This window comes from Marmota flaviventris, chromosome 7 (genome assembly GCF_047511675.1).
Source record: "Marmota flaviventris isolate mMarFla1 chromosome 7, mMarFla1.hap1, whole genome shotgun sequence".
Lineage (NCBI taxonomy): Eukaryota > Metazoa > Chordata > Mammalia > Rodentia > Sciuridae > Marmota > Marmota flaviventris.
Window position 1 is genome coordinate 6,854,411 of NC_092504.1, and position 25,089 is coordinate 6,879,499.

Here is a 25,089-nt window from a genome sequence, read left to right on the forward strand (position 1 = left end):
CCCTGGATATCCTCTACCACAAGTAGCACGTTCATTCCAGAATCTTCCTTCAAACTCCTCCCACCGCTCACAAAATTCAGGGAAATGACAAACCACATCTGCCCTTCTCTCAAAGCCGAGTGTGTCCCCCAAATTAAGCAAGGGGCTGGTATTAGAGGAAGTCCAAGGAGTATTAGTCATGAAGGAATCAAAAGTACGCCATTCTGCACTCCGACTACTTTAATTAAATGCATCTTTAAAACAGCAGGTGTAATTAAAGCACTCCAAACTTTGTGACATTTCTCAAACCAGATGACAGCAGATGAAGTTCCCATGGGAAGGATGCCGCATGCTTGTCAAGCTCGTCCAACAAGGAGGAGAGGTGCGGCGCTGTTTGCTGCCCTACCATTGAATACATGAGCAAATAAGCAGCTAAGTGAACTTTGAATGAATACAATGAAGAAGTCAAATATATAATTCATGGATTTTTTTTAAAAAATTAACTTATTAATTAAATTTAGAACGTTGCAAAGCTCTTCTGCTTAACAATGACAGTGAAAATCTAGCTCTTAGAAATAAAAAGTGACCCGTTTAAATTAGCAATGTCTAGAGACATTTTTGGTCATTACACCTGGGCAGGGGGTGCAGCTGGTATCTAGTGGGTAGAAGCCAAGGATGCACCCAAACTTCTTGTAAAGTTCAGAATAACAACCACCCCATGAAGAATTGTCCTGCCTGAAACATCCAAGGCTCTGCTTTCCCTTCCATAATTAGATAATGATTAATAATTGATCAGTGGTACAAAATAGAAGACACAGAGACAAACTCACATAAATACACTTATCTCATATTAGACAAAGGCTCCAAAATATTCACTGGAGAAAAGAAAGCCTATTCAATAAATGGTGCTGGGAAAATTGGAAATTTGTTACACATGTAACAAAATGAAATTAAACCTCTATCTCTCACTAAGCACAAAACTCAGCTCAAAGTGGATCAAAGACTTAGGCATTAGAACAGATACCCTGCACCTAATAGAAGAAAAAGTAGGCCCAAATCTTCACCACGTCGGCCTAGGAATTGACTTCCTTTAATAAGACTCCTAAGGCACAAGAAATAACATCAAGAATCAATAAATGGGACAGATTCAAACTATAAAGCTTCTACTCAGCAAAAGAAACAATCAAGAACATGGAGAGAGAGCCTACAGAATGGGAAAAAAATCTTTACCATATGCATCTCAGATAGAGCATTAATTTCCAGGACATATAAAGAACTCAAAAAAGTCAACATGAAAAAAAACAAATAACCCGATCGATAAATGGGCTAAGAAACTGAACAGACACTTCAAAGAAGAAGGAATACAATTGATCAACAAATATATGAAAAAATGTTCAACATCTTTAGCAATTATAGAAATGCAAATCAAAACTACTCCAAGATTTCATCTCACTCCAGTCAGAATGGCAGTTATTAAGAATACAAACAACAATAAATGTTGGCAAGGATGTGGGGAAAAAGATTCACTCATACATTGCTGGTAGGAATGCAAATTGGTGTAACCATTATGGAAAGTGGTATGGAGATTCCTCAGAAACCTTGGAATGGAACAACGCTTCGACTCAGCTACCCCACTTCTTGGTTTATGCTCAAAGGACTTAAAAATCAGCATATTACAGTGATGATACCTCAGTGTTTACAGTAATAGTGGCTCAATTCACAATAGCTAAACTATGGAACCAGACTATGTAACCTTCAAAAGAAGAATAGATAAAAAATGTGATACACACACACACACACACACACACATATATATATATATATATATATCATGATATATATATGATGAAATATTATTCAGCCTTAAAAAAGAATGAAATTATGACATTTGCCAGTAAATAGATGGAGCTGGTGAATATCATGCTAAGCTAAATAAGCCCAAAAACCAAAGGCCAAATGTTTTCTATGTGAATGGAGGGAGGCTAGGGAAGAATAGAATTACTTAGATTAGGTAGAGAGGACTGAAGGGAGAGGAGGGGTATGGGGGTAGGAAGGATAGTAGAATGAATCAGACATTATTACCCGATGTACATATATAACTATACTACTGGTGGGATTCTACATCATATACAACCAGAAGAATAAGAATTTATACTCCATTATATATGATATATCAAAGTGCATTCTACTGTCTTGTACAACTAATTAAAAAATTAAAAAAGAATTGATCATATGACTATACTAATTTATATTAATATGAATAATTAAAATATTTAAACTATTAATATAGCAAAGGTTAATAATTGGTTTATTGATAGAAAGTTAACCAATTATGACCCTTAAAAGAATACTCGTGATGACAAGTGGAGAGCAGGAGATAGCTGGGTGGCCCAAACTCACACCTCAAGAGATAAGAGCACACATGTTGTTACCAAGGCTCCTGTCACCCGCCGTCATCCCCAGAGTTCCTGAGCGGAGGCGTCCCCCGGATCTTGCCTCCATTTCCTAATTGCTGCTAAGGAGGATTCCAGCAGGCCCTGGTTTAGACAGGCTTATGACAACCGGTGGTGAGTCAGGAAAGAAAAGGCTTACAGAAATCTGGGACCTGAGACAAGAAGGGGGAAAATTAGGGACTTGGGGGTTAAAGAATCGTTTATCCCCACAGAAAGGATGAATAAATGACGCCAAGTGAGAAGAACATGGGGATGATACTGAAGACCTGGAAGGATGTCAGGGGGAACGTCGGAGCCACCTCACCTGAGAAGAGTGGCAGCGAACAGGGAAGGCAGCGAGACAGGCAGGACACGCATCTTGGTTTGGGCATTACATTCTGCACTGCCACCTGCATGCAGGAGCCAGATGAGCCCACGTCCCCAGGGAAAGCCGCAAAACTGGATTCAGCCAAACTCTGTGTCATGGGTAGTGGCCTTCTGAAGCAAAGCTCATCCACTGCTGACTGCTTTCCTGACGTGGCCCTGAAGCCATTTGGACAGAAGCTCAAGAGGACCCGGCAACCATGGTCAGCCTCCCAGGAAGCCCAACATAACATCCCAGCCTGGTGAAAGCCGCCAGAGGCTCTTAGGGACAGGGCCACTGAATTGGCATGCTCTTCTGTGTGAGAGAAAACTTGGTGTGGGAGGGTCATCCCACAGAAGTACACTCATAAAGTGGCCAAGGAACAAAGCCTATGTCACTATGACAGAGGAAACTGTTATTTAAAAAATAAAGAATAGAAGCAGCCCACCTTGGACATCCAGGATGAAAGCACCCTCTCCCAGCCTTGAAATTCTGGGTAAGATTTTTTTTCTATAAAAATTATGTTACTGAAAAACTTGACAACCAATTTTTTGGATCATTTTAAAAAAGCAATAGTTTCTTATTACTAAATAAAAACCAACTTGATTGATTGCAGAACTTAGATCCAATCCAGGGCCTCCGTCATGCTGGCCAAGCACTCCACTTCTGAGCTACATCCCAGCCCTGTTCTCTTTTTAAATAAAGGGATCGCTAATACTAGTCCTACTAAATTGCCTCTTAGGTGTTAGAGCAGAAACGGCATGGGTTTTCTTTGGGGGACTGTTTTGCTCACACTTAAGTAAAATATATAAAAATAGTTATCAAAGGTTAAAAGTTAGAATCTTTCTTTCTGGGCCTAAATACTCATGGGCAAATTTGAAATTGGTTTTCATTTAGTAATAAGAAACTATTGCTTTTTTAAAATGATCCAAAAAATTGGTTGTCAAGTTTTTCAGTAACATAATTTTTATAGAAAAAAAAATCTTACCCAGAATTTCAATTTGTAAAAAAGTGGTAAGTGGATATTTATTAAAAATAGAATGCTCTAAGTTCAAATATATAATTAATGCAAAATAGGTCACAATTAAAACTCAAGTTTGAATTGCAGATTGTATCACATTGACATGATGAGCATTAGTAATTTTATATCATATTTATATTATATAGTTGTTATTTTTATATCATTTTATATCATATAGTTGTATATCAGTCTCAACAATTTCATGTCAATCTCAGTAATCGAACATTTCTCCATTTCATTTTAGATGCACAGTATTGAGGAAATCGCGATTTGTTCAGATGGGACCCTTGCAAATGAGATTTGTAAAAATTCAGCTTGTTAACCGAGATATCAGCAAAAATCATCTATCCCCAGATTTTCCCCAAAGCCATCAGAGTTCAGCAAGGCAAGTGAACGTCTTGATGGTGCTAGAATTTGGTACATATCTGAGGTCCACTGGCTCTCCTCCTCTCCCTCTTCTGGAGTAAGAGCCATAGTCAAATTTTTTGGTTTTGTTTTTTTTTGCTATTGTTTTGGAAAATATTTTTCTTAAAAGCATGCTATGGGGTTGGGGTTGTGACTCAGAGGTAGAGCACTCGCCTAGCATGCATGAGGCACTGGGTTTGAGTCTCAGCACCACATAAAAATATTGTGTCCACCTACAACTAAAAATATTTAAAAAAAAAGCATGCTATGATAACAAGTAGTGGGTTTTACTGTCCTAAGCTACAGTAGTGTTTTAATTTTTTTGCTTGGTTTTCAATGTCTGGTACAGTACATCTCCATATAATTACAACCTCTTTGGGGCCTTTAATGATTCCCAGGAATATCAAGAGTGCCACTGTGACTGGTCTTCATCACACTGGGGCTCCACTTGGCTCTGACAGGCTCAGGGGCATTTACTGAGCAAGTGAGTTCCTTGGAGGAGAATGCATATGCCCAGCTGGTTGTCTGGTGATTGATACCATTATGCAAAGGCAGAGATCACGAGCTGTGGCTGAGATCCCTGCTACAGGCAGGAGGATTACAAGTTCAAGGCCGGTGGATTACAAGTTCAAGGCCGGCCTGGGCAACTTAGTGAGACATGACTCAAAAACAAAGACAAAAAATAAGACACGTAAATGCGGAGACCGGTATCAACATGAAGGTTTTCTTTTTATCAGGGATTCCATTTGGCATATCCAGTTTGCATCGCTCAATGTGCTCAAGTGCAGGGCATCCACTCTGCCATCCAAGAACAGGAACACCGGAGAAAGCAGCTTTGCAATCCACCGAGGCCCACCAGTCCTCTAGTCATGCTTCTTCATCTCAACCCCAAGAGGTCAGCATGAGGGTGGAAAACAGAACCCAATTTCCCTGACTGGTCCAGCTCTTTCTATCACACTGTACAACACCTGGTCCAGGGTGAGGACCAGGTCTACCTGCTGCGCAAAGTTGGCAGATGAGGCTGACATAGGGCGCGTGGCCACTCCCTCTGCCATCAGACATTGCTCACTGATAGTGCAGCCTAGAGAGGCCTTGGAATCCTTAAATGGCTCTACAAAAGGAATTTGGCCTACACTAAGGAATTGCTGTTGCCATAAACAAAGCTAGGGGGCAGGTCCCATCTCACCTGTGAATTTCTCCTCTCCAGAACTGCTCGCGATTTGGTGCAGGTGTGCGACCACTGATAATGAGCACACCGCTGACTCTCAAGTGCTACTTGCGCCTGTCTTCTCCCTCCAAAGGCAAAGTGGCCTTTTGATTTCTAATTTCCTTTTAAAGTTTACTGTGTGTACAAGTATCTCCCTCATTGAAGCAAGTAAAGATCTTGGGTGCATTTTTTAAAAATCTGATTTTGTGAGAGATGCTCTTTTCCTTCCTCCCTGGGGACCTTCTCTCAAAACTGTTCTAAAATCCCGAGTGGCACCTTTTCCTAAGTGCTGTTACTCTACATGCATTGCTCTGTGACTCAGTCATGTATCTTGGAATCTATATGACACATGTAATTTCCATTAATATATGTTAAAGAAAAACTAACATCATACACATCCTCTGGCCTGGTAGTGTCTGTCATGCTTTTGTGGATGGTATTTTTTTTCCCTCTTCAATGTGGATTTAAAGTATTTATACACACAAACGTATATCCCTTTTACCCTCTAATTTTTGTTCTTCCACACTTGTGCTGGTGATTAAACTCCTGTTTCCTTCTTGTACTCTAGTGTAAATGGTCCCATTTGCTAAATTTCAGAAATTTGATCTATAGCTAACTTGGCCTGGTCTAAGGACAAGGTAACCACCCCATCCCCTCAGATTGTCACAAGTTTCATCCACACCATTATTCAATAATTCCGTGTCCACCCCAGCTCTAGACATCAGAGTAATATTTAGTCTCCTCTTCCTGACTTATAGCCGTTTTACACATGAATCATAGGAGCCACTGATTAGCTCCTTAGGAGGAGAAAACATTTTATTGGGATTGTAAATTCCTACCTAATTTTATGATGTCTTTCCATCAAGATCAGCGCCTTTCACTTTACAGCTTATTTGGATGCTTGGGAATTTTATTTTCTTCATCTAAATGCCCCAGAAGGAGCTACCTGAAGCCATGAGGGTCCCCCAGACCTTCCCAAGTCCCCCCCCACAGGCCCCATCACACAAAGCCAGTGACCCACAATGAAGAGAAAAGATATTTAATTATTTCTCAGGCTAATGTCTTAAAGCGCTCCAAGTGTTTTTCACAAGTGCAAGGCGGGGATTGTTCTCAGCCAACATTTACCAGTGATTCCGACACACGCAAAAGACTCCAAATCATGGTGCTTTATACTTACTTTTAATTTCTGCACTGAAAAAAAAAAAAAAGGTAAAACGATGACAATTAGGTAACAGTGACTTCAACTTTGCTGTTAAATTAACCTTTGCTCCTGTGGCAGAGGGGCAGGGAGACAAGAACATTGAAGTGTGACGATGGTGGTGACCAGGACATCTTAATCTGGCTAATAAGGGCTCTGAACGCCTGGACCTGGTGCTGTAGCCGCTAGCTCGGGAACATGACAGACAACAGTCAAGATACGTTTAAATAAAAAAAAAAATCCCACAATTCCATTCTTAAAAGCAAGCACAAAATCGACAAAAGAAATACATCCAGGGTTAATATGTGCCCCTGTGTGATCTGGGGGCGGTTCCTGGAGGCAGCCCTGTGGCAACACACCACAGGGGAGACAGACATCGGCTCCTCAGAACACAGCCTGTCGGCTGCAATGCTCGTCCCTTCTTCCCTCCCTGTGCAGGAGGAAAGGGGGAGCCCACTCACTCCCTATCCAAGCTCCCAAGCTCCCGTGGGACAGCAAGAGTCATGGGCTGGGTCTCTGTGCTTTGGAGGCTGCTGCCTCTGGAATGTTCCGCGTTCTCAAGCTCTGGTTGGGCTGTGGGTTTTAGTTACGCTCCACACGCTGTTTAAGTGCTCACTTTATTTTTCATGTGCAAACTGCTACTGTCTAAAGCTTTCAGAAGGACGCGTACAGACACGAGCACCCTGCAGGGACGCAGGTGGCCACCCAGGCCCTCTTCCCTCCTGGGCGGCGGGGGGCGAGGGGCGCGTTACAGAAACAGTTAAGAGAATATGCTCCGCTGCGGTTAAACACTAGTCCCTGATTCGGTCCATGGGTGGGGAGGGCGTCCTCAGTAGGTGATTGTCCACTCCTTGACAGAGGCGTCGTGGGAGGTGGTGACCAGCGTGTGCTCGTCTAGCCAGGCCAGGCTGCTGACATGGTGTAGCCGGTGTGCATCTGGGGAGAAAGGGAGCCACTTAGGAAGCTGGACCTTCTCTGCTTCTGTGTACACCTCAGTGTAGGAAGATGGAAGCAGGCCTGTGCCATCCACAGGGCTCTGGGAACCTGGTGGCTGTCAGCCAGATTCCCTTCCACCTTCAGAGGGACAAGCCTGGAAGGACAGGAGAGGGGAGCAGCCATGGTTGGCCTAGAGCTATCGACACTGCAAGGTGATGAGCAGCATCTCTGGCCTCTGCTTGCAGCCCCCAGCAGCTCCTCCCCAACACCAAAATGTCCTCTCCCTCCACAGGGAGAAAAACTCCTTTCTCTTTTATGCATAAAGCATAAAGTTTTAGGTAAGAAAACAGATACTCAGCCAATCCTCAGCATCTGGATTTTTTTTTGTACTGGGGTTTGAACCCAGTGTCCCTTTACCACCGAGCTGAACTCTATCCCTAGTCCTTCCTTCCTCTCTTGAGTCAGGGGATTACATGTGAGCACCATGATGCCTGGGGTCTCAGTAATTGGGTTCTGCATCTGTGTTCTCAACCAGCCAAGGATCCGAACTGCAGATTGCCCACAGTGGCTATATCTATCAGAACACAGACTTCTCACTGTTCCCTAAACAACAAGGAATAACAATTATTTACACATTGTTACATTGTTTTAGGTATTATAAGTAATCTAGAAGATGTGTCTAAGTTATATATCGATACCTGCTTTATTCAAGGGACCGGAGATCTTGAAATGTGATGATCTGAGATCCTGGAATCACTCCAGAGGGACTACTATGCATATCACCAGTGGTACTGAAATGGGGGGGGGGGGTCTTTCCAGTTCCAGGAATGGGGTGCCTACCCTGGGTGGCCCCCCAACTCTGGGTCTATACTCCCACCTGGACAGGAGCAGATACAGCCCCAGAAGTTAGCCATGAGGCCTTGATCAGGAGTCTCTGAAGGCGGGTGGCACATGGTGCTGGTGCGCAGGTATGGTTGGACCTCAGTGCTGTGTCCACATCACCACACTGGTGGGTGCGCAGCTCACCCTCGTGCACAGAAGGCAAGCTAGAGGCAAGTGGTGTTGGAGGTCCTGGCTGAAGTGCAGGTTCAGGACCCCCTTCTCCCCACCTTGCTGGCTCCTACAGTATTTGGTCCTTGATTGGTCTCACTCATGAGCCTGCTGATTCTTACTATGTGGCTGAACACTTCCTTACAGACCAGGACGGCCCCCGGGAACCTGTCAGGCCTCCTCCACCTGGGCCTTGGCACACCCTTCATTCCCTGCAGCTCTGGGGTGGACTCGGGTCATCCTAAATAGGAAAGGATCCAGCTGTACTCAACATAAAGATTATCTTCTGTGGGCAGAGTAGAGGAGTGGCCAGGGCAACATGGAAGCACTTGGGAAGAGGGGAAACTTGAGAACCTTGCTGTCCCACACAGGGTCGACAGCCACGGGCCACTGCAGAGCCCTGCGGATAAGCCGCTAGCATAAGTGAAAGTGATTAGATGCTGGGCTAAATCAAATATACTCTTAAAAATGACATATTTCTTTTCAAAACAGAAAATCTACCATCCACATGCAGCTTACGTTTTCGTTCTACTGGATACCATCATGACAGGAAAGGCTGGCTGTAGATGGAGATTTAGGAGAGTGGATAGGAAAGACATCAGGAGCCCTGCTCCCAGGTGCCACCCAGGGAGAAGTACGCCAGAGTCCCTCTGCTGGGGTCAGCAGAGCACCTTCTGTTAGCCAAAGAATCAGAGTCCCAACTCTACTGGTCACCTCTCTAGATGACGATATAACCCTAGACACTCAGCCCTGGGGACAGTAGCCAAGGTACAAGTCTCTGGAGTGGCCTGGAAGCCCCGCTAGGACATTCCCTGCTAAGGCGTGGGTGGAGTCACCTTGAATCTTGACTCTGGTTTCTGGGTCACTCAGGGTCCAGACGTACACCATCATGTCCATGCCACCAGAGGCAAAGTGCTCGTTGTCTGGTGACCAGGCCAGGCAGACGATTTTTGCATGGTGTCCATAAAAAACGTTGTTCTCCTAATTGCAGGTTGAAAACAAAGGTGGAAAGGTCAGGGTTCAGATGAATTCCTCCACACGAGGGCCCACGTTCGTTAAGCACATGCACTACGCTGACAGCACTTAGGGGTCTCCATCTCCTTGAAATAATCACAAGAGGTGTCTGGTACCCCCAGGGACAAGGAGACAGGCTCAAAAGGCACAGCCAGGAGCCTCCTGCCACGGGTTCTCCAAGCCCATGCTGCCCAGCTCAGAAGGGTCTGAGGCCCACTCACCGAATAGCCATCAGCAACGCTGAACACGGTGACCACCTTACTGGCATCACACACGGCGAGGAAGGCGCCATCATGGGAATAGGCCACGTCTGTCACAGGGCCCTTGGCCTCCAGGAGCTTGCCCTCATCCTTCAGTGTGCTGCCCAGGATTGAGTACACACGGACATTGCCATCCTGTAGGTGTGGACAGAAGTGGGGAGTCACTCCCTGATGTGCAGGAGCTCTCACCTCTTTTGAAAGGAAAGGGCAGGCTGTTAGGAAGCAAGCCTTTTCCCCTGCCAACAGGGCTCTGGCTGCAGGGGAGCTGTTCTTTCTTCCCTGGCACCAAAAGCCCCCAACTAAGGTCTTTAACAGTTCTCTTGGCTTCCTCCCATCAGGGAAGAATGAGCAGGAGGTTATTAGAACTGAACTCCAGGCCTCCCTATTCTGAATCTGTGCACTGAATGCTTAGGAGCCTGCTCTTTCTGCTCACACCCCACCCCGTCAGTTGCCAGGCAGTGCTCACAGGCCAATCTGGAGAAACCCACGCACAGCCCTCCAGGGTGCTCCACAGGTACCTCTACTCCCTCCAGTGGGAGAGCACTCCCTGTCCACATGCTGGCAAGCTTCCCAGTCACCTTGTGCTCAGATACCTCATTTCAGGGAGGCCACACCTGGCTTCCAGGGACTTTGACATCTTAGTCACCACTGGCTCCACCTGAGGGCTGGCCCTAAGAAGCGTTACACATGCCTGGAAGGAGTGAGGGCTGACAAGATGTACAGTGACCCTGCTAGAATCCCCACCCAGCCCCGTCCTCCTGTGCTGTCAAGAGCCCTTCCTGGACTCTTGATGCCTACTGGTAGCAAGGGGTCAGGGATTCGTGGTCTGGTAAGGAGGAAATCAGCCACAGGGAAAGCATTCAAATCAAAGGTGGGCTCCCAGATTGCCAAGATGGCTCAAGGTACACCCAGGAGATAATGGCATCAACCACCAAACCTAACATCAGGCTAAATAAGCTGAGACACTGACTTGCTGAAATGTTACCATGTCATTGAAACAAACGAAGCCTACTGAGTGTAGTACATGAGAAAGAGCACCGCAAGTACAGAGTTGTGGCCCACGTGGCTCATAAAGACGTGTGGCTAGACTAGGAGATACCAGGGCAATGGGCACTGTGGAAGCCTGAGAATCGGGTGTGGTGGGGGTGGGGGACTAACCCAGCTTCCTCCTCCATGTGGCCATGTGAAGGGCACCTTCTCACCTAACAGGAAACAATTCAAGGTCTAAGGAGCAGGGCGTGGTAATGAGGGCACAGAAGGGAGTCACCAGGCTCAGACCCAAATGTGCCAAGGACCTGGCTGTCCACCCCTCATGAATAGGCAAACATGCCAGAGGGTAGCTTGAGATGGACCAGGAAAGGCCAGTGTGGGGAAGGAGAACAGTGACAGGCCCAGAGCTCCAGAGCAGAGCCATGGGGACAACGGCCACTGGAAATAGGGCCGGGCTTGGGTACAGGCAAGAGGGGGCGGAAAAGTGATGGACCCTCATGGCAAAGCAAGGAGCATGATAGGCCTGTGGGGCCGGTGGTGCTGCCAACCAGAGCCAAAAGGAAGAGGTGGGTGAGGGGCTGCTCCTGGGCAGGAGCTGCATGGCTCAGGCACAGGACAGCAGGTGCAGCCACACAGACATGGGTTACTTCAGCTATTTAGCTGGCCAAAGGTAATGTTTTACATTTGTGAAAAGTAGAGATGGCAAGGTCTACATGTCACTAGGATCACCGAGGATGGTGACACTAACAGCAGTAAACAGTAGTTGTGATTGAGGTGCTAGGCCCACCCTCCTGGTCAGAATGACCCCCAAGGTCAGCTTTTTCCCATCCAGCAGGAAACCAAATGGAGCAACATGTCTAACAGGCCCCATTAGCCCCAATGGGGCTGTGAAGGCAGCCAGCAGCCAGGGGCAGTACGGGCTCAGACCAGTGAGGCCAGGCTGGAAACAGCAGATGGGCTCTAGGTGGGAAACGGCTCTTGGGGTGGGGGTGACTCCCTTGGGGGAGTCAGGGAGTCACCAACTGGCTGATCCCATGGTCCTTGGTCTCATACCCTTCCATAAGCCAAAGCAGTGAATGCAGGAACAGCTTGTGAGGCGAGGTATGGGGCTGCCGATGGGCAGGCAGGGTGCAAGCTGCAGAGCTGGCGCTATAGCTCTATGGACCACACGCCAGGCACTAGGCAAAGCCCTTCTTGCTCGCGCCTAGACAGCTGTGAGGAAGCTCATCAGCATCTTTACACACTGTGGCTTCCCGAGGGCCACAGCTGGCTAGGGCAAGAAGCTGACCTGCACCCAGCAGGCTGGCCCTGGAGCCTGGCCTGAAGAGAGCAAGAGATTGCTTTCCTCAAGGGTTCAAGGGTGTGTATGATCCTCAGCGGTGGGACTCAATCAGAGGCACCACTCTCCTAGGACAGGGAGAGGAGGGCATGGGCTGCCTGTGAAGCCCTTAGGACTCGCCTAACAAATGATTAACTGCTCTGTATGCCTGGACTGTAGCTACTAAAGGTGATAAGAATTATGCTATAAATGAACAGAAGCCAGAACTCAAGGCAAACAAAAATGACCAGGTTAATGTTTTACCCAGAGGATGTCAGGTATTCTTTCATTGTTGTCCTGCCAGCTATGAGTCTAATCAAGAGACACCAAGGTACACCACCCTTATTGTTCCCTCTCACCTCTCAAACATGCAGGTTGACTCCAACTCCATGGCCAAAATGTCCCCACCTAGGTGGCTCCCTGACCTGTTTGCCACCCTTAGTGTCTTGGTCACTGGGCTCCTAAAGCCTGGGGACACCTTGGCCACACTGTGGCCCAGAGGACACTTATTAAAGGTCTACAGATGGAATGACCACAGTGCAAACATGGCCCAGCTCACCAACATACCTCTGGCGATGCTGTCTGCCCGCCACAGGCGACACACCCACGGACCTCAGCAAACTGGCCGTGCCAGGAACCAGAGAGGCTCCCACCTCCCCAGCACTCACACAGCTCACGCAGTCCCTAAACTGCTCATACACAGGTTGGAGGGCAAAGGAGAAAGGAAAAGACTTTATTTACCGTGCCTCCGACAGCCACTGTGTCCCCAGCAGGGTGCACTGCCACGACTTCCGGCTCGTAGCCAGGACTGTCAATGCTGAAACACTTCTTCTGGTCCTTCAGCAGGACAATCTGCAGGAGGAGCGGAGCAGCGTTGAGGCAGTGCTCCTCATCCTGGTGGACCTGGGCTCTGAGCATAGCCCAGGGTCAGTTCCAGCCTTTGACCCCAGTCAAGTGGGGCAGTGACAGGCCCTGTCAGCCAGTATCTCAGTAATGTTGGCCATTACTGTCATCACTACATTACGACCAAATACAGGAACCAGTTTCTGGAAAGCTGTGGAGGTCTCTGAAGGACAGGGACAGAGGGAAAGCAGCAGGGACATGACTCTACAGGGTGGGGTGATGGCATAGCATGTGGGGATCCAGGCTCTGGTTTCTCAAGTCAGAAGACACAGCCAGTACCTGTCATGAACACATGTTGCCTGGTACAGCTGGGTGTCTACATGGCAGACAACACAACAAACTCAGTGCCCAGCGTTTTCCCAAACCCAGTAGGCCAGCAGCAGAGCTCTATGGACCCAGAGGGGAGGGTGAGGTGGAAGGGCATCACAGTGGGGGCCTGAAGGCCTGGCGCAGCCCAGCTGCTCTGTGGCGAGAGGACACCCACCTCTGTGGGCCCTAGGGATTCTGCTGAAAGGGGCAAGAAGACTGCCTGGGGTGGCCAAACTGCACTGGTCTCAGTCCTTAGAACACCGGATGTGCCAGCCCAGGTGTCCAGGGCTCTGCAAGTAGGCAGTAGCCTGATTCTAACCCTGCCATCTACTGTTCATGAAGAAACCACAAATGGTCCAAGGGATGAGAGCCCAGCAGGGTCTAGACTGCATGCCCAGGAGGAACCAGGCACTAGAACAGTAACCAAGCAGCATCTTGCTGTCAGCCAGAGGAGGGCCACCTGCCTCACCAGGAGCACTGAGACCTAGAGATAGCAGGGATCAGTTGTCTCATGTCACAAGGGAGAAACAGGGCAGAGAGAGCTTATGACACATGCCCGAGAGGCCCACAGCCCTCAAGGGGTTGAGCTGGGACTCATGCCCAGAAATCAAGAATCCCTGCCCCTGGCTGCCATCCAGGACGGAGGTACCCAGCAGAGGTCCTACATGCATGGAACCCTCCTCCTCCTGTCTGCCCTGAATTATAACTTCCTAGACTGTTCCCAGACAGCATGGCCTTGGTGTGATGACAGTTTTGGCTTGGTTCCATCATACTCCTTTTCCTAAGTGTGGCCCCTGCCTCCTCAGGGGCCTCTCTTCTGTGCCGGGGTGGCCAGCACCTCATGTACCCCTCTGCTGTCTACCTGCCACAGGAAGAAGCAGCCTTGCCTCTGACAGGTGTGGATGAGGGCACACATACCTGCCTGAACCTCCAGAGACTAGACTTGAACCTGGCTTTTCTGATCTAATGTCTCAGGCCATTTGCAGTGCTCCTGGTCACATGAGCTATAATGGGCCCCTGCAGAACTCCTCACCTGGACAGGAGTCACAGATGCCCCTGAGAACCAGGTGAGTCATGGCAGATAAGTAGAAGATGCACATGCACTTCCTTGGGCCCCTGAGACTTCTGGGAGCCTGTACCCTGGACTGCTAGGACGCTGCAGGGAAGCTCACCAGCACTTCCTGAGCAGCAGCTAGCTGGGCCCCTACCTGCCCCCCTCTGGTAACTCTCACCTTGTAGCTTGGAGGCAGGGAGCAAGCACTCTGCTACAGGTCCTGCGCAAAGAGAAGGCCACACCCATATCCTCCCCCACTGCCTAGAAGGGCTGGGGTTCTGATGCTGAGGCTTCTCCCCTGTGGAGAAGCAGTTCCCACCCCAGGCGTCCCATGCTCCTTCTGTGCCCAACTGGCCATTCAGGCTGTGTGATAATTACTTGGCAGGGAGTTCCTGTTATCTGGGACACACAGAAATTCATTCTCCCTGAAGCAATTGGGTTTACAGACCCAGGAAAGGGTGGGTGCATCCAGAATGGCAGCTTTCTTTAGCATGGACTGTCATTGGGCCTATCACCACCTGACTTCCCTGTCCACACAGCAGGATGCCAGGCTGCTGACAAGATGACACGCATCATGAAACAAAATCCTGTTCAAGTGGGTCAGGTATGGATCACAATCAAGGGCTCTGTGTTCCAGAAGTTCCAAAAGAGAAGTGAGTGGCCTCAGTGCGGGAAAGGGAAGCCAGGCTGTGTAGTCAGCCCACTCAGCCTGGGTGTCACCCTGCCAGCACGAGGCCTGGCAATGTCATCAGACAGCTCTAAACTTCAGCTTCCTTTTTTGTTAAAGGAGCTCAAGATATGAGTCTGACATGATCATATGTGAGTCTGTAATGCGCAGAGAGGGTGAGGCAAGTGCCTGAAGCTGCACAGCTCCAATGCAGCAGGGCTGGGATGTGAACACAGACATGACAAGACCATCTAGCCAAGCCCCTCACAGACCCAATGGGTTAATGGGCTGCAGTATGGTCTGCTGTTTAGAGACAGATCCCAGCCCTGCCCTTTTACCTGCCTGACCACAGGTAGCAATGCATCCCTTATTTATAAATTGGGGGCAATGTTCTGCCTAACTGGTAGGACGGCAGGGAGCATGGCACAGTGCCAATGGGTGCTAGACAAAAGTGCTGGCTGCAGTTACTGCCACATGGGACATGAGTGGCATTTAGACACTAGACATCACAGTTGGAAGCTTCAACCCCCTATTCCACCACCTGCAGCCAGAATGAGCCAGATCCATACCTGCCCGATGCACACAACCACAGCATATCCCCCAGGGCCGACGGCTACGCACTTTGGTTGAACATCCAGTTTCACAACTCCTTGTCCACTGTGGAGAAAGGAAAGCATTACTTCCACATGCAAGCAGCTTGGTGCAGGTATTCAATATATGTGCACTGCAAACCCACACACTTAGCCATGCAGAAGGAGATCCTGCTGTAACCTATACTGAAGGAGCAATTTGCTACATTATGGAGGATGGTTTAAAAAAAAAAAAAAAAGACACCTTACTCTATGGCAGTGGTGGCCAATTATGATGGGAGACTAGCGTGTGGTAAAGGAGGTGGGGAAAGGAAGTGAACAGTCTGTTCCTATTTACCTGTGACAGGACCCTGCCACCCTATCATTCCACCAAAGCTCAGCTTCTGTCCCCAGGGCTGCAGATCAAACCCAAGTTTTTTGCTACAGACGGGAGGGAGCAGAGCTCAATTCTAACGGTAATGGTAGGACCATTCTTGCCAGTAGCAGAACTTTTAAGATTTCATTACCTTTCACAGACATTACCTTCCTTTGGTCTTGGCTAATGCTATAAAAAATCATCCCTGAATAACTTACACATGCACCTACTTCTCGCAAACTGTAAACTGAGAACACTTCCATGCAGCTGGGCCAAATGTGGAGCCCAGTGGTTCCCTGGACGGGCTCTGCAAGGTCCCCAGGATGTGGCTAGCTTTTTGAGAGTCTTGGGTTCTCTTGGAGCGTGTGGCCATGGCCTGCCCATAGGAAGACCTTCACAAGGGACATGTTAGGAACAGGGTCACCACAAAGCAGCAGACACTGGATGCCTTCTGTACTTGACAGGAGATGACAGGGTCAGAGGCTGTCAGCCAGCCAGTGAGGCATGGGTATCAAGTGCACACACTTAAGCAGGCTGCAGTGCCTATGAGGCTCAGCTGCTCCCCAGGATCATTGACCCCAGGTGAGACAGGTCCCAGGCAAAAAGCTGGGGTCTGCATAGGATAGCAGCACAGGGCAAGGGAGGGTCAACCCCAGGTGTGGGGACATGGGGTCAAGAGGCCCTGTCAAGTCTGAAAGTCTCTACGTCCCACATTAGGGACATGCAGCGCTCCCTCCACTGCCCCTCACCTGCACCTGGAACTTCTGGTCCTTGATAACAGCTATTCTCTAAGCTCTAATGACTTGTCATTTGAAGATATCAGAGCAAAGCCAGGAGGACAGCATCTCTGAATCAGTGCCTGTGTACCCATCTCAAGCTTGAGCAGGTATGTGCTCTGTGCCAAAGCCAGGTGCCCTGAGGGCCTCACTTGACTGACCTTTCCACTAGCCTGGGACTCCACCATCACCCATCTTTACTGATGAGAAAAGAGGTACAAGCGGCCCAGCAAGCTCCAGAAGAGCAGGTGTATGATCTGCTATTCACTCCCAGGACAGAGCCTACCCCTGGTCACTGTTTTAGGAGCTACATGTAGGTCACATGGACCCTGTAGCTCAGACCTGACAACAGAACAATGCTTAGAAGTGGAAAGAGCAAATAAAACATCACTGAGAAAAGCCACTGCCCCTAGTGTGGGCCCTTTGTGGGCAGCAGTGGCTCATTATGGACCCCTCCAGCCCATCCCTGGCCCCACAGGCAGCTCTCACCTGTAGTCCCTCAGCATGAGGTTGGTATAGCGCACAGTGTCATCCATGCTGCAGCTGACGAGCTGCCCAGACTCGTCCACAGTCATCCTGGACACCTGATTCGTGTGGCCTTTTCCAGAAAAGGAGTCATTTTCCCCTGTCTCTGAATCCCAATAATGTAGGGCAGGGTTAAGGATGGCCTCAGAAGGGTGGTGCCTGCCATAGCAATCCCTTGCCCAGGAGGCCCAGAAAGAGCAGCAAAGCAGTGAGAGGACACAGGCACCCTCTCAGACATTCAAGCCCAGCATTTCAGAAAGCAGTGCAGTGTCCTGACTGCAGGGCAGCAGGTTGTCCGACTCCACGGACCGAGGTGGTAAGAGCCTGACTGCTCCAGAACATGGAATCCTATCTGTGACAGCACAGATCAAGCATCCCCAACCCAGAAAGTGCCAAAGTCTGAAACTTTCTGTGGACATGATCCTGTAAATGAAAATCCCATTCATTCACATGATGGTACAGTCAAAATGCAGGCATGTTAAAAATACTGTACATAAAGTTACCTTCAGGGTATAAGGTATACTAGGTACACTATAAAACAACTGCAATTTTGTGTTTAGACTTGAGTCCCCTGCAAACTTATATATGCAAATATTTCCAAATTTGAAAATAATCCAGCCCCAAAATGTCTGAATAAAGGATGCCCACTATGACTCATGGAAGTGCCCTCAGAGGTGGTTCACAAAAGACTAGAGAACGCTATGCGTGGAGTGGACAGCTCAGATGGACACTGTCTGCTGGAACTCTGGGCAAGTAGGCCGTCTCATTTGTTTTCTGTTACACACAGTCAAGCCCATGGCCATCCCCAGTGAGGCTGGCTATGCAACATTGCTCACCAGGTGATGCTAGGTGACAGACCTGGGGGTGACACACCTTTCCATGGGCCAGTGTACGGTTTCTGAGCCTGAGGTGTCCAGGTGTAAGTTGTGGCTTAAGCAATGAGACTACTTTTACACTGACAAACAGGAATCTTATTTTCAATGAAGATCATGGTTCTTTGGAAGCTGACTGTGTGTTCAAGGTTGACACTGCTGGGGCGAGTCCAGCCAGGTGCAAGACACGGCTAAAGTCAGGGACTTTAAAGTCCTGACACTAGGACAAGAGAACAGTGCCCAGGGCCTGCTGAAGTCCAACTGTGACCACAGGAGACTGGTCCTCGGGCCTTGTCTGCCACCAGCTGTGATGCTTTTCCTCCCATCCAGTGGGGCAGAGAGGGGCTTATCTGCTCCCTCTGTAGGCTGGAAGAACCTTCTTGGGTCTTATAAAAACCTCAAAGCCCTAAAGAGACAAGGTGGGCTTCTGAGGCATAAAGAAAGGGGTGTGGAGCAGCCCACTCCAGGAGGGACAGTGGCATGCAGAACAAAGGCTATCTACACACAGGGTGGCCTGGCACTGCGGGAACATACATGGCAGGGGGCAGAAGGAAATGGTGACTGCTGACTCAATGGAGTGTGCAGGCACCTGGGCCCCATCTACCCTGGAGTGGCTGCCCAGGGCTTCAGTGTGTCCTTCCTTCGAGGACAGAAAGCACAGTAGGAACCCTTGGACAGGGAAGCTAGTGTGGGGGCCCCACATGCCTCCAGGGAATGTCACTGAGGAGCCACATGGAACCTCCTTGGGACTTCTGGTCTCAGCTGTGTTGTTCACTGGCTGTGGGACTCTGAGGAAGAAATCCTATCTCTTTCAGCTTGTTTTTCCATTTTCAAGACTCCATCAAGGGGTTTCTAAGACCTTCTGAATTCTAAGACCCAATGACTCCACTGCCTGTGACAGGGACAAGGTTAGCACCAGCTGTCCTTTATAAGAAAAGAAGCTCATGTTCAGAGACGCCAAGCAGCACACTGAGCTGCACAGCAAGAAGTGCCTGGCTGTGCAGTGGCTGCAGGGCTTCCCGAGTCCACAGCCTGAGACTAGGAGCCCTCAGTGCAGGCCACGCACCACAGAGGGCAGCGCTGCTCAAAGCTTGGTGCTGGCGCTTGTGCCACCTGGCTGGCCTGACCTCCAGCACCGTGGGAACAAGAAATTCTGCCAGAGGCTAGAGCCAGCTCCCTGAGTCAAAGGATATTAATGTGCCCATCGTGGCTCCCAGAGTAGATGTAGGACTTGCCGCCGTTTTTGTGCACCGTCAGACACTGGATTGACTTACTGTGGCCCTGTGGAGGAGAAGGCCAGGGCAGGGTGAGCTGAGGACTTGCTGCCCTGCCCTCTGCAACTTAACTTGTCAGTCACTCTTCTGGTGAGAGGGAGGAAACAGGTCCCTCAACATGTGCAGACGAGGATGCAGAGACACTGGTCACCACAATGCCCATATACATGTTCCACAAATTGCAGCTGGTCTCCCCATGGTTGATCAATCATCTGACAAACCCATGCCATTTTGTGCCTCCTCCCAGGCACTGGCTCCAAGGACATGGTCCCATAACAACAGCACTTGAGCCTTTCACTGTAGACATACATGCCTTTGCCCAGCCACTTTCAAGCCACCTATAGGAGGAAATGCTGCTCCTGCCTATCACAGGTGAGAATCCTATCTGGATTCCACCTTGCACTGGATGAGGTGGACATGAGGGTAATCAGTGCTCACACAGCAAGCTTGCCACTCTGGCTTCAGGCCCTGCCTGGTGAGGTCTCTCCCAAATGCCCACTCCCAACCAAAGCTGTCCAATGACCTGACACCCCTACCCGAACCTCCTTGACTGCTAGGGACTAGGGTGCATGAGTTTGAGTGTGTGTGTGTGTGTGTGTGTGTGTGTGTGTAGAGGATTCGTCTAAACCAGACACGTGCTTCCAGAGGTGGCATTTAACCTCTCCTATAACTGCTTCTGGAACAGAAATCCTGGCCGATGTGTGGTCTAATCAACCTCTCCCCGGCCCCAGTGTCTCTCTGTTCTTTATCATCAAGTTCAAGTGCCAGCTGGCACAGTGCATGCTCAGGGCTTTTTCCCAGGAAATTTCCAAGCATTTTGTGGGGTTCCACTTGCTACCACAATATGGCATTTACCCTCAGAGAAAGGTACACACAGTTCTTGGCAGGATGGAGAACCAGTGAGTCATTTCCATCTTTCTGGTGGAAACATGGGGGTGAACTCATTATGTGTCCCAGTAAGGAGCATTACGAGCCAGAGGATCTCTTCTCAACAGCATCCGGCCCATCCTGCTACTTAAAGTGTGGTCAAATCAGTGGGGCCCTTGCTGGGAATCTAAGCCTGCCTGACCAGCTGACAGAACCTATGCTCAGCAAGACCCTGGGGACCTGCATGCCCACTTGCTGCCTTGTGAAGGAGGCAAGCTCTCAACCTATAGCTATGCTGTCACTGGTGTCCCTTCCACGACCAGAGTATTAAAAAAGCTGGCTCTTATGTTAAGCAAAATAAAGACACTCAGAAAGTCAAAGGCCATACGTTTTCTCTCACGTGGAAGCTAGAGAAATTGCATGTGCAATTTCTTGTCATTGTTCTTGGGGGGCCCAGCAGAGCAGTGTCGGTCTTTGGTAAGCCTGCTTAGCTTCTCAGGCATGACCTCCCTGCCTCTAGGCTATGCACTCCTACCCTTCCATACTCGTCACCCCAAGGAATCTGGGATCTGATGCACAGAAGGACTTCCGATTCCCTGTCTTTAGGACAGCACTGGGCTTCCCCACTCAAGGAGTCACTTGCACGGAGGCCCCTTCCTGTAAGGAAGTTCACCTATAAAGTGGAGATGATGACCTTGCAGAGCTCGGACCCTCTGAGGCACTGTTACCTAGTTCATAGCAGCTAGGCCACAGGGCGGCAGGGAAGTGCTAGGGTTTCCACCCAGAGCAAGTAACCACAGGAGAAAGCTCAGCTGCCAGGATGGGGTTCCTGGCACAGGATCTGGTTGTGGGCTCACCTAAGTGGACTACCAGAGACAGGGAGGGTGACCTGAGCTACCAGCAGATGCAGGGACATGAGAAGTGGCAGGGGCAGGTGGAGGGAGAAGGCAGGCCCCACATGGCCTATGGAGCGCAGGAGCCTGCAGCACCTGGCACAGTTGAGTCCTCCCATGAAAGGTTCAGAAGCCATCACCAAATTCTCCCCAGGCTTTCTCCCTTGGACTTTCACGTACTTCCTCCAAGTTCATGTGCTACTGCTCCCTGATACTGAGGGCCATGTCCAAATCATGCACACTGTCTGCCCAGTCTCCAGGTCCTTGCTGTCCACTTCAGCCTCACACTGCACTACCACCTACACTGGTCTTGCCTTGCAGTCACTAGGCACAGTCTGGGCTCTCCTAACCAGGGGAGGACAAGTCCCTTAGGAAGTAATGACTCCCAGGAGTAGAGGGCAATCGTCACTGACCCTGAAACCCTCAGGCCCAACTGTCCAGCTTTCACAGTAGCTCAAGCCGACTTGGCATCTGGTCTCCCACCTCTGCTAAACATGTCCCAGAAAAACAACCAGTATCCAGGCCTTCTGCCAAAACCTTGAGGGTGAGGAGGTCTGGGGGCATCACTATAGTTTCCACATGGTCTTAGTTCCCCCTCTTCCTAGCCACCCAGGTCCTTTTCCTACCTGTTCCAAAGGGGAACCATAGCCTGGAGTAAGCCTCACCTTGATGACCCGCAGGGGCTTGCTGGGGTTGTTCTTGTCCAGGTAATTGATGTACCCAGACAACGAGATGCTGAGCAGGTGGTCCTTCTGCCACAGGCAGCCCAGCTGCTGGTCCAGAACACTGGAGCCCATGGGAAATGTGCTGACAACAGAGTTCACGCCAACATCCCAAATCTTAGAGGTTTTGTCTCCAGAGGCAGAAAGCAAATGGGTGCTATCAGGGCTCCAACTAATCTACTCAAACAAAAATAAGGAGTCAAATGTCAGAGAATTTCTGAGTGGAAAGAGACCCCAGATACCTGCTTGTCCACAACCCCCATTTCTGAGTGGGAAAAGCCAAGCCGGGGAGGTGATGGGACTGCTCAGTCCCAGGCTCCACTCTAGCCACTGGCAGCCGCTGCCACCTCCCTGTAACCACACAGCTCCACTTTATCACCTTTACCCCTCTTTTCAAAGTTTTAACTTCAAAATGAACAGCAGTGGCGGGGAACACAGACTCGGCCAAATTACATTCACCGTGCCAGGAATCAGATCATACTCACAGCATAAATTCCTCCCTCGTGGGCCTTGCCTTCTCCAAGCGCACACACTTTCTCTCCTGTCTTCCCGTCATAAATGTATATCTTCCAAGAAACAAAAACGTGTGGATCAAGCAACCAATGTGTGAATGCCCTTGGGAAATTAGCACCTATTTCTCCAGGGGCTGTGACTTTACAGACTGAGCCTCCCATGCTCTTTACAAGGACACCCTGTGTCTATGCCTTAGGAGGTGGGAGAGTGGAGGGCGCTTGGAGGCCTGCCTGTCCACTGCCCGCCCCTGATCCTTACCTGGCCATCAGCACTGGCTGTGGCAAATCTGTTCCCATCAGGAGAGAATCGCACACAGTTGACAAAGCGGCTGTGGTCCTGTGGGAAGAGGACAGTTATCAGCAGACCAACTTCAGGAGCATTCTCTATGACATGCACAGCTGCCTCCCACGCTAGCTAGGCATGGGAATCTCAAGTCCCAAGAAAATGCCAGTGCTCAGAAAAAATCCAGGCAGTGGCCCCCAGTGCTCAATTCAGCCTCCTCGGCTCTGCCGCCCCATGGCTCTGCCTGGAAGGCTGTCCTTCAGCTAGGCCTCCTCTCCCAGTCATGCACACCCTGACCTGTTCTCTTCTGGGCTCTCAAGAGAGTTCCTGCCCCAACCCTCAGGTTTCACTGCAGCCAGGACCATGAGGCCCTGTCCTGAGGCTCCAGAGCCCAGAAGACAATAGGTGTTAGGGGGCATATGTAGAGGATGAAACATGGTTAGGCTTTCTTTAGGAACAAGAGTCTGACTGAGGAGAAGTGCTCTGAGTGCGGCAAGGTGGGGGATTCTCACAAGGTGCTGCAGCTTAGGCAGGCCCAGGGCTCCACCCCATTGCTAAGATGTGACAGCAACCTCGGCCCTGGTTATGGTGCTCGAAATTCCCTCCTTGAGTTTAAACTCTGCAGCATGTTTTAAATTTTAGTTTCTTTTGATTTTTCATGCTATTTCCGAGACAAACCTTTCCTGCTTAAGTGTTTTCTAGCATTTGGAGGTAAGATGAGTTGGAGGACAGGTGTAGTGGACCTGCCTGTAATCCCAGCAACCTGAAAGGGTGAGGTGGGAGGCAGGAGAATCCTAAATTTAAGGCCAGTCTCAAAAAAAGACTGGTTATATAGCTCAGTGGTAAAGTACCTCTGGGTTCAACAACTGGTACAACGAAAAAAAAGCAATTGAGTTGGAGAAAAGCAGTTTACCAATAGGCACAACCCACCAAACTGCATTTACCTCAAAACTAACTTTCCAAATTCCATCTCAGACCAGCAGAAGAACTGCTTCTACCTCTGCCACCCGGGCAACCTGTTTACTTTACTACCAACAGGGGCAATGGTTAGCCTCGGGCAAGCTATTTGCAGAACACCAGGCCCAGAAAGGCTGGGTAACTTGAGGAGTGCCTGCCGTGGGAATCTGGCCTCCAGTTTCTTGTTGGGAGTTTTGTTCCAACTGCACTGGCCTTGGGCCATGGCAGGTGCTGGGCAGGCCCGGGCACGCTCTGGCTGGGAGCCATCCCAGAGGTCAGATCCTTAACTCCTGAGACCAAGTACAACCACCCTGCCATCCATTTCCCAGCTGTGTGAGCCCACTGCACACTGAGTGCAATGTCCCTCTGTCCACAGTCAGCAACAGCACTCACACCACAATTCCCTCAGGAGTGCAGGGGCCAGCTGAGATGCAAAATCTGTGGAAGGAGGGCTTCTGAGATAGAACCTGCCAGACTGTGCCAGTGCACAAAAATCCTTTGGCCTCCCACTCCTAATCAATTCTCTAATCTTTGGACAACCCATCCTCGATCTTTTTTTTTTTTTTTGGCACTGGGGATTGAACCCAGAGGTGCTTAATTACTGAGCCATATCCCCAGCCCTTTTTTATATTTTATTTTGAGACAGGGTCTCTCACTGAGTTTGATCCTCCTGCCTCAGCCTCCCAAGCCACTAGGATTACAGGCATGTGTCACCATGCCCAGCCCATCCTTGATCTTTTAATGATCCATCCTTTTCACCCAGATATTCTAAACTCCAAGGAGAGGCCTCTGTAAGGTCTCTGCTCTCTTTAGTCCCATGGTAAATGGCATTTGTCATGTCACCAATTAACCTGTAAACTGTGTTAAATAACTTGCAGAATAGTGGTATTTGGCTAAAAAGAAAATGATGATACTCACCCCAGGAAAAAAACATTTTTTATGTTTTGGGAAGAAAGCAAAGGCAGAGAGCACTCAGTGAGGAAGACCCTGACTGGCAAGTGGGGTGTTCTGCCCGCTGACTCACTCACAGTACCCTCCTCTTCCCTTATAAAAGCTCTTTATACCCTAAAGCCCCTGAAGATAGAGATTTCAGATGAAAGGCCTCCTCCATCTTCTGATTCCTTCCACCAACTTCTGTCTCTTAAGTTAATATGTGATCCAGTAATAGGATGGGTCAGCATGCATATCCCTGCCTTGCAGATGAAGTCCAACCAGAGTAAGATGTAACCACAGACAGACCAGCTGGCTCTGCCCAGCTCTGCCTCCTCAGGGAGCTTGGCCTGGCCTCTGTGCTAGCTTGTTGCACTCCCCCAGTGTTTCCTGGATAGTGAAGGGGACAGAAGAGATGTGCTGTCA

The 25,089-nt window shown here is 49.3% G+C and overlaps 1 protein-coding gene across 1 annotated transcript in view; it reads right to left on the minus strand.

Annotated features, from left to right (window-relative positions):
- Positions 1 to 6,431: 6,431 nt before the first annotated feature.
- The window catches only part of Wdr1 (WD repeat domain 1), a 40,562-nt gene continuing 21,904 nt past the window's right edge, over positions 6,432 to 25,089 (minus strand). The window contains exons 6-15 of the mRNA XM_071614144.1: positions 22,753 to 22,830; positions 22,467 to 22,547; positions 21,925 to 22,158; positions 19,417 to 19,506; positions 17,318 to 17,472; positions 15,677 to 15,764; positions 12,916 to 13,026; positions 9,828 to 10,001; positions 9,429 to 9,573; positions 6,432 to 7,542 (exon numbers count right to left, since the gene is read on the minus strand). Of these exons, the coding sequence (XP_071470245.1) occupies positions 7,436 to 7,542; positions 9,429 to 9,573; positions 9,828 to 10,001; positions 12,916 to 13,026; positions 15,677 to 15,764; positions 17,318 to 17,472; positions 19,417 to 19,506; positions 21,925 to 22,158; positions 22,467 to 22,547; positions 22,753 to 22,830 (1,263 nt within the window). The 3' untranslated portion in view covers positions 6,432 to 7,435. The remainder of the gene's footprint in view (positions 7,543 to 9,428; positions 9,574 to 9,827; positions 10,002 to 12,915; positions 13,027 to 15,676; positions 15,765 to 17,317; positions 17,473 to 19,416; positions 19,507 to 21,924; positions 22,159 to 22,466; positions 22,548 to 22,752; positions 22,831 to 25,089) is intronic.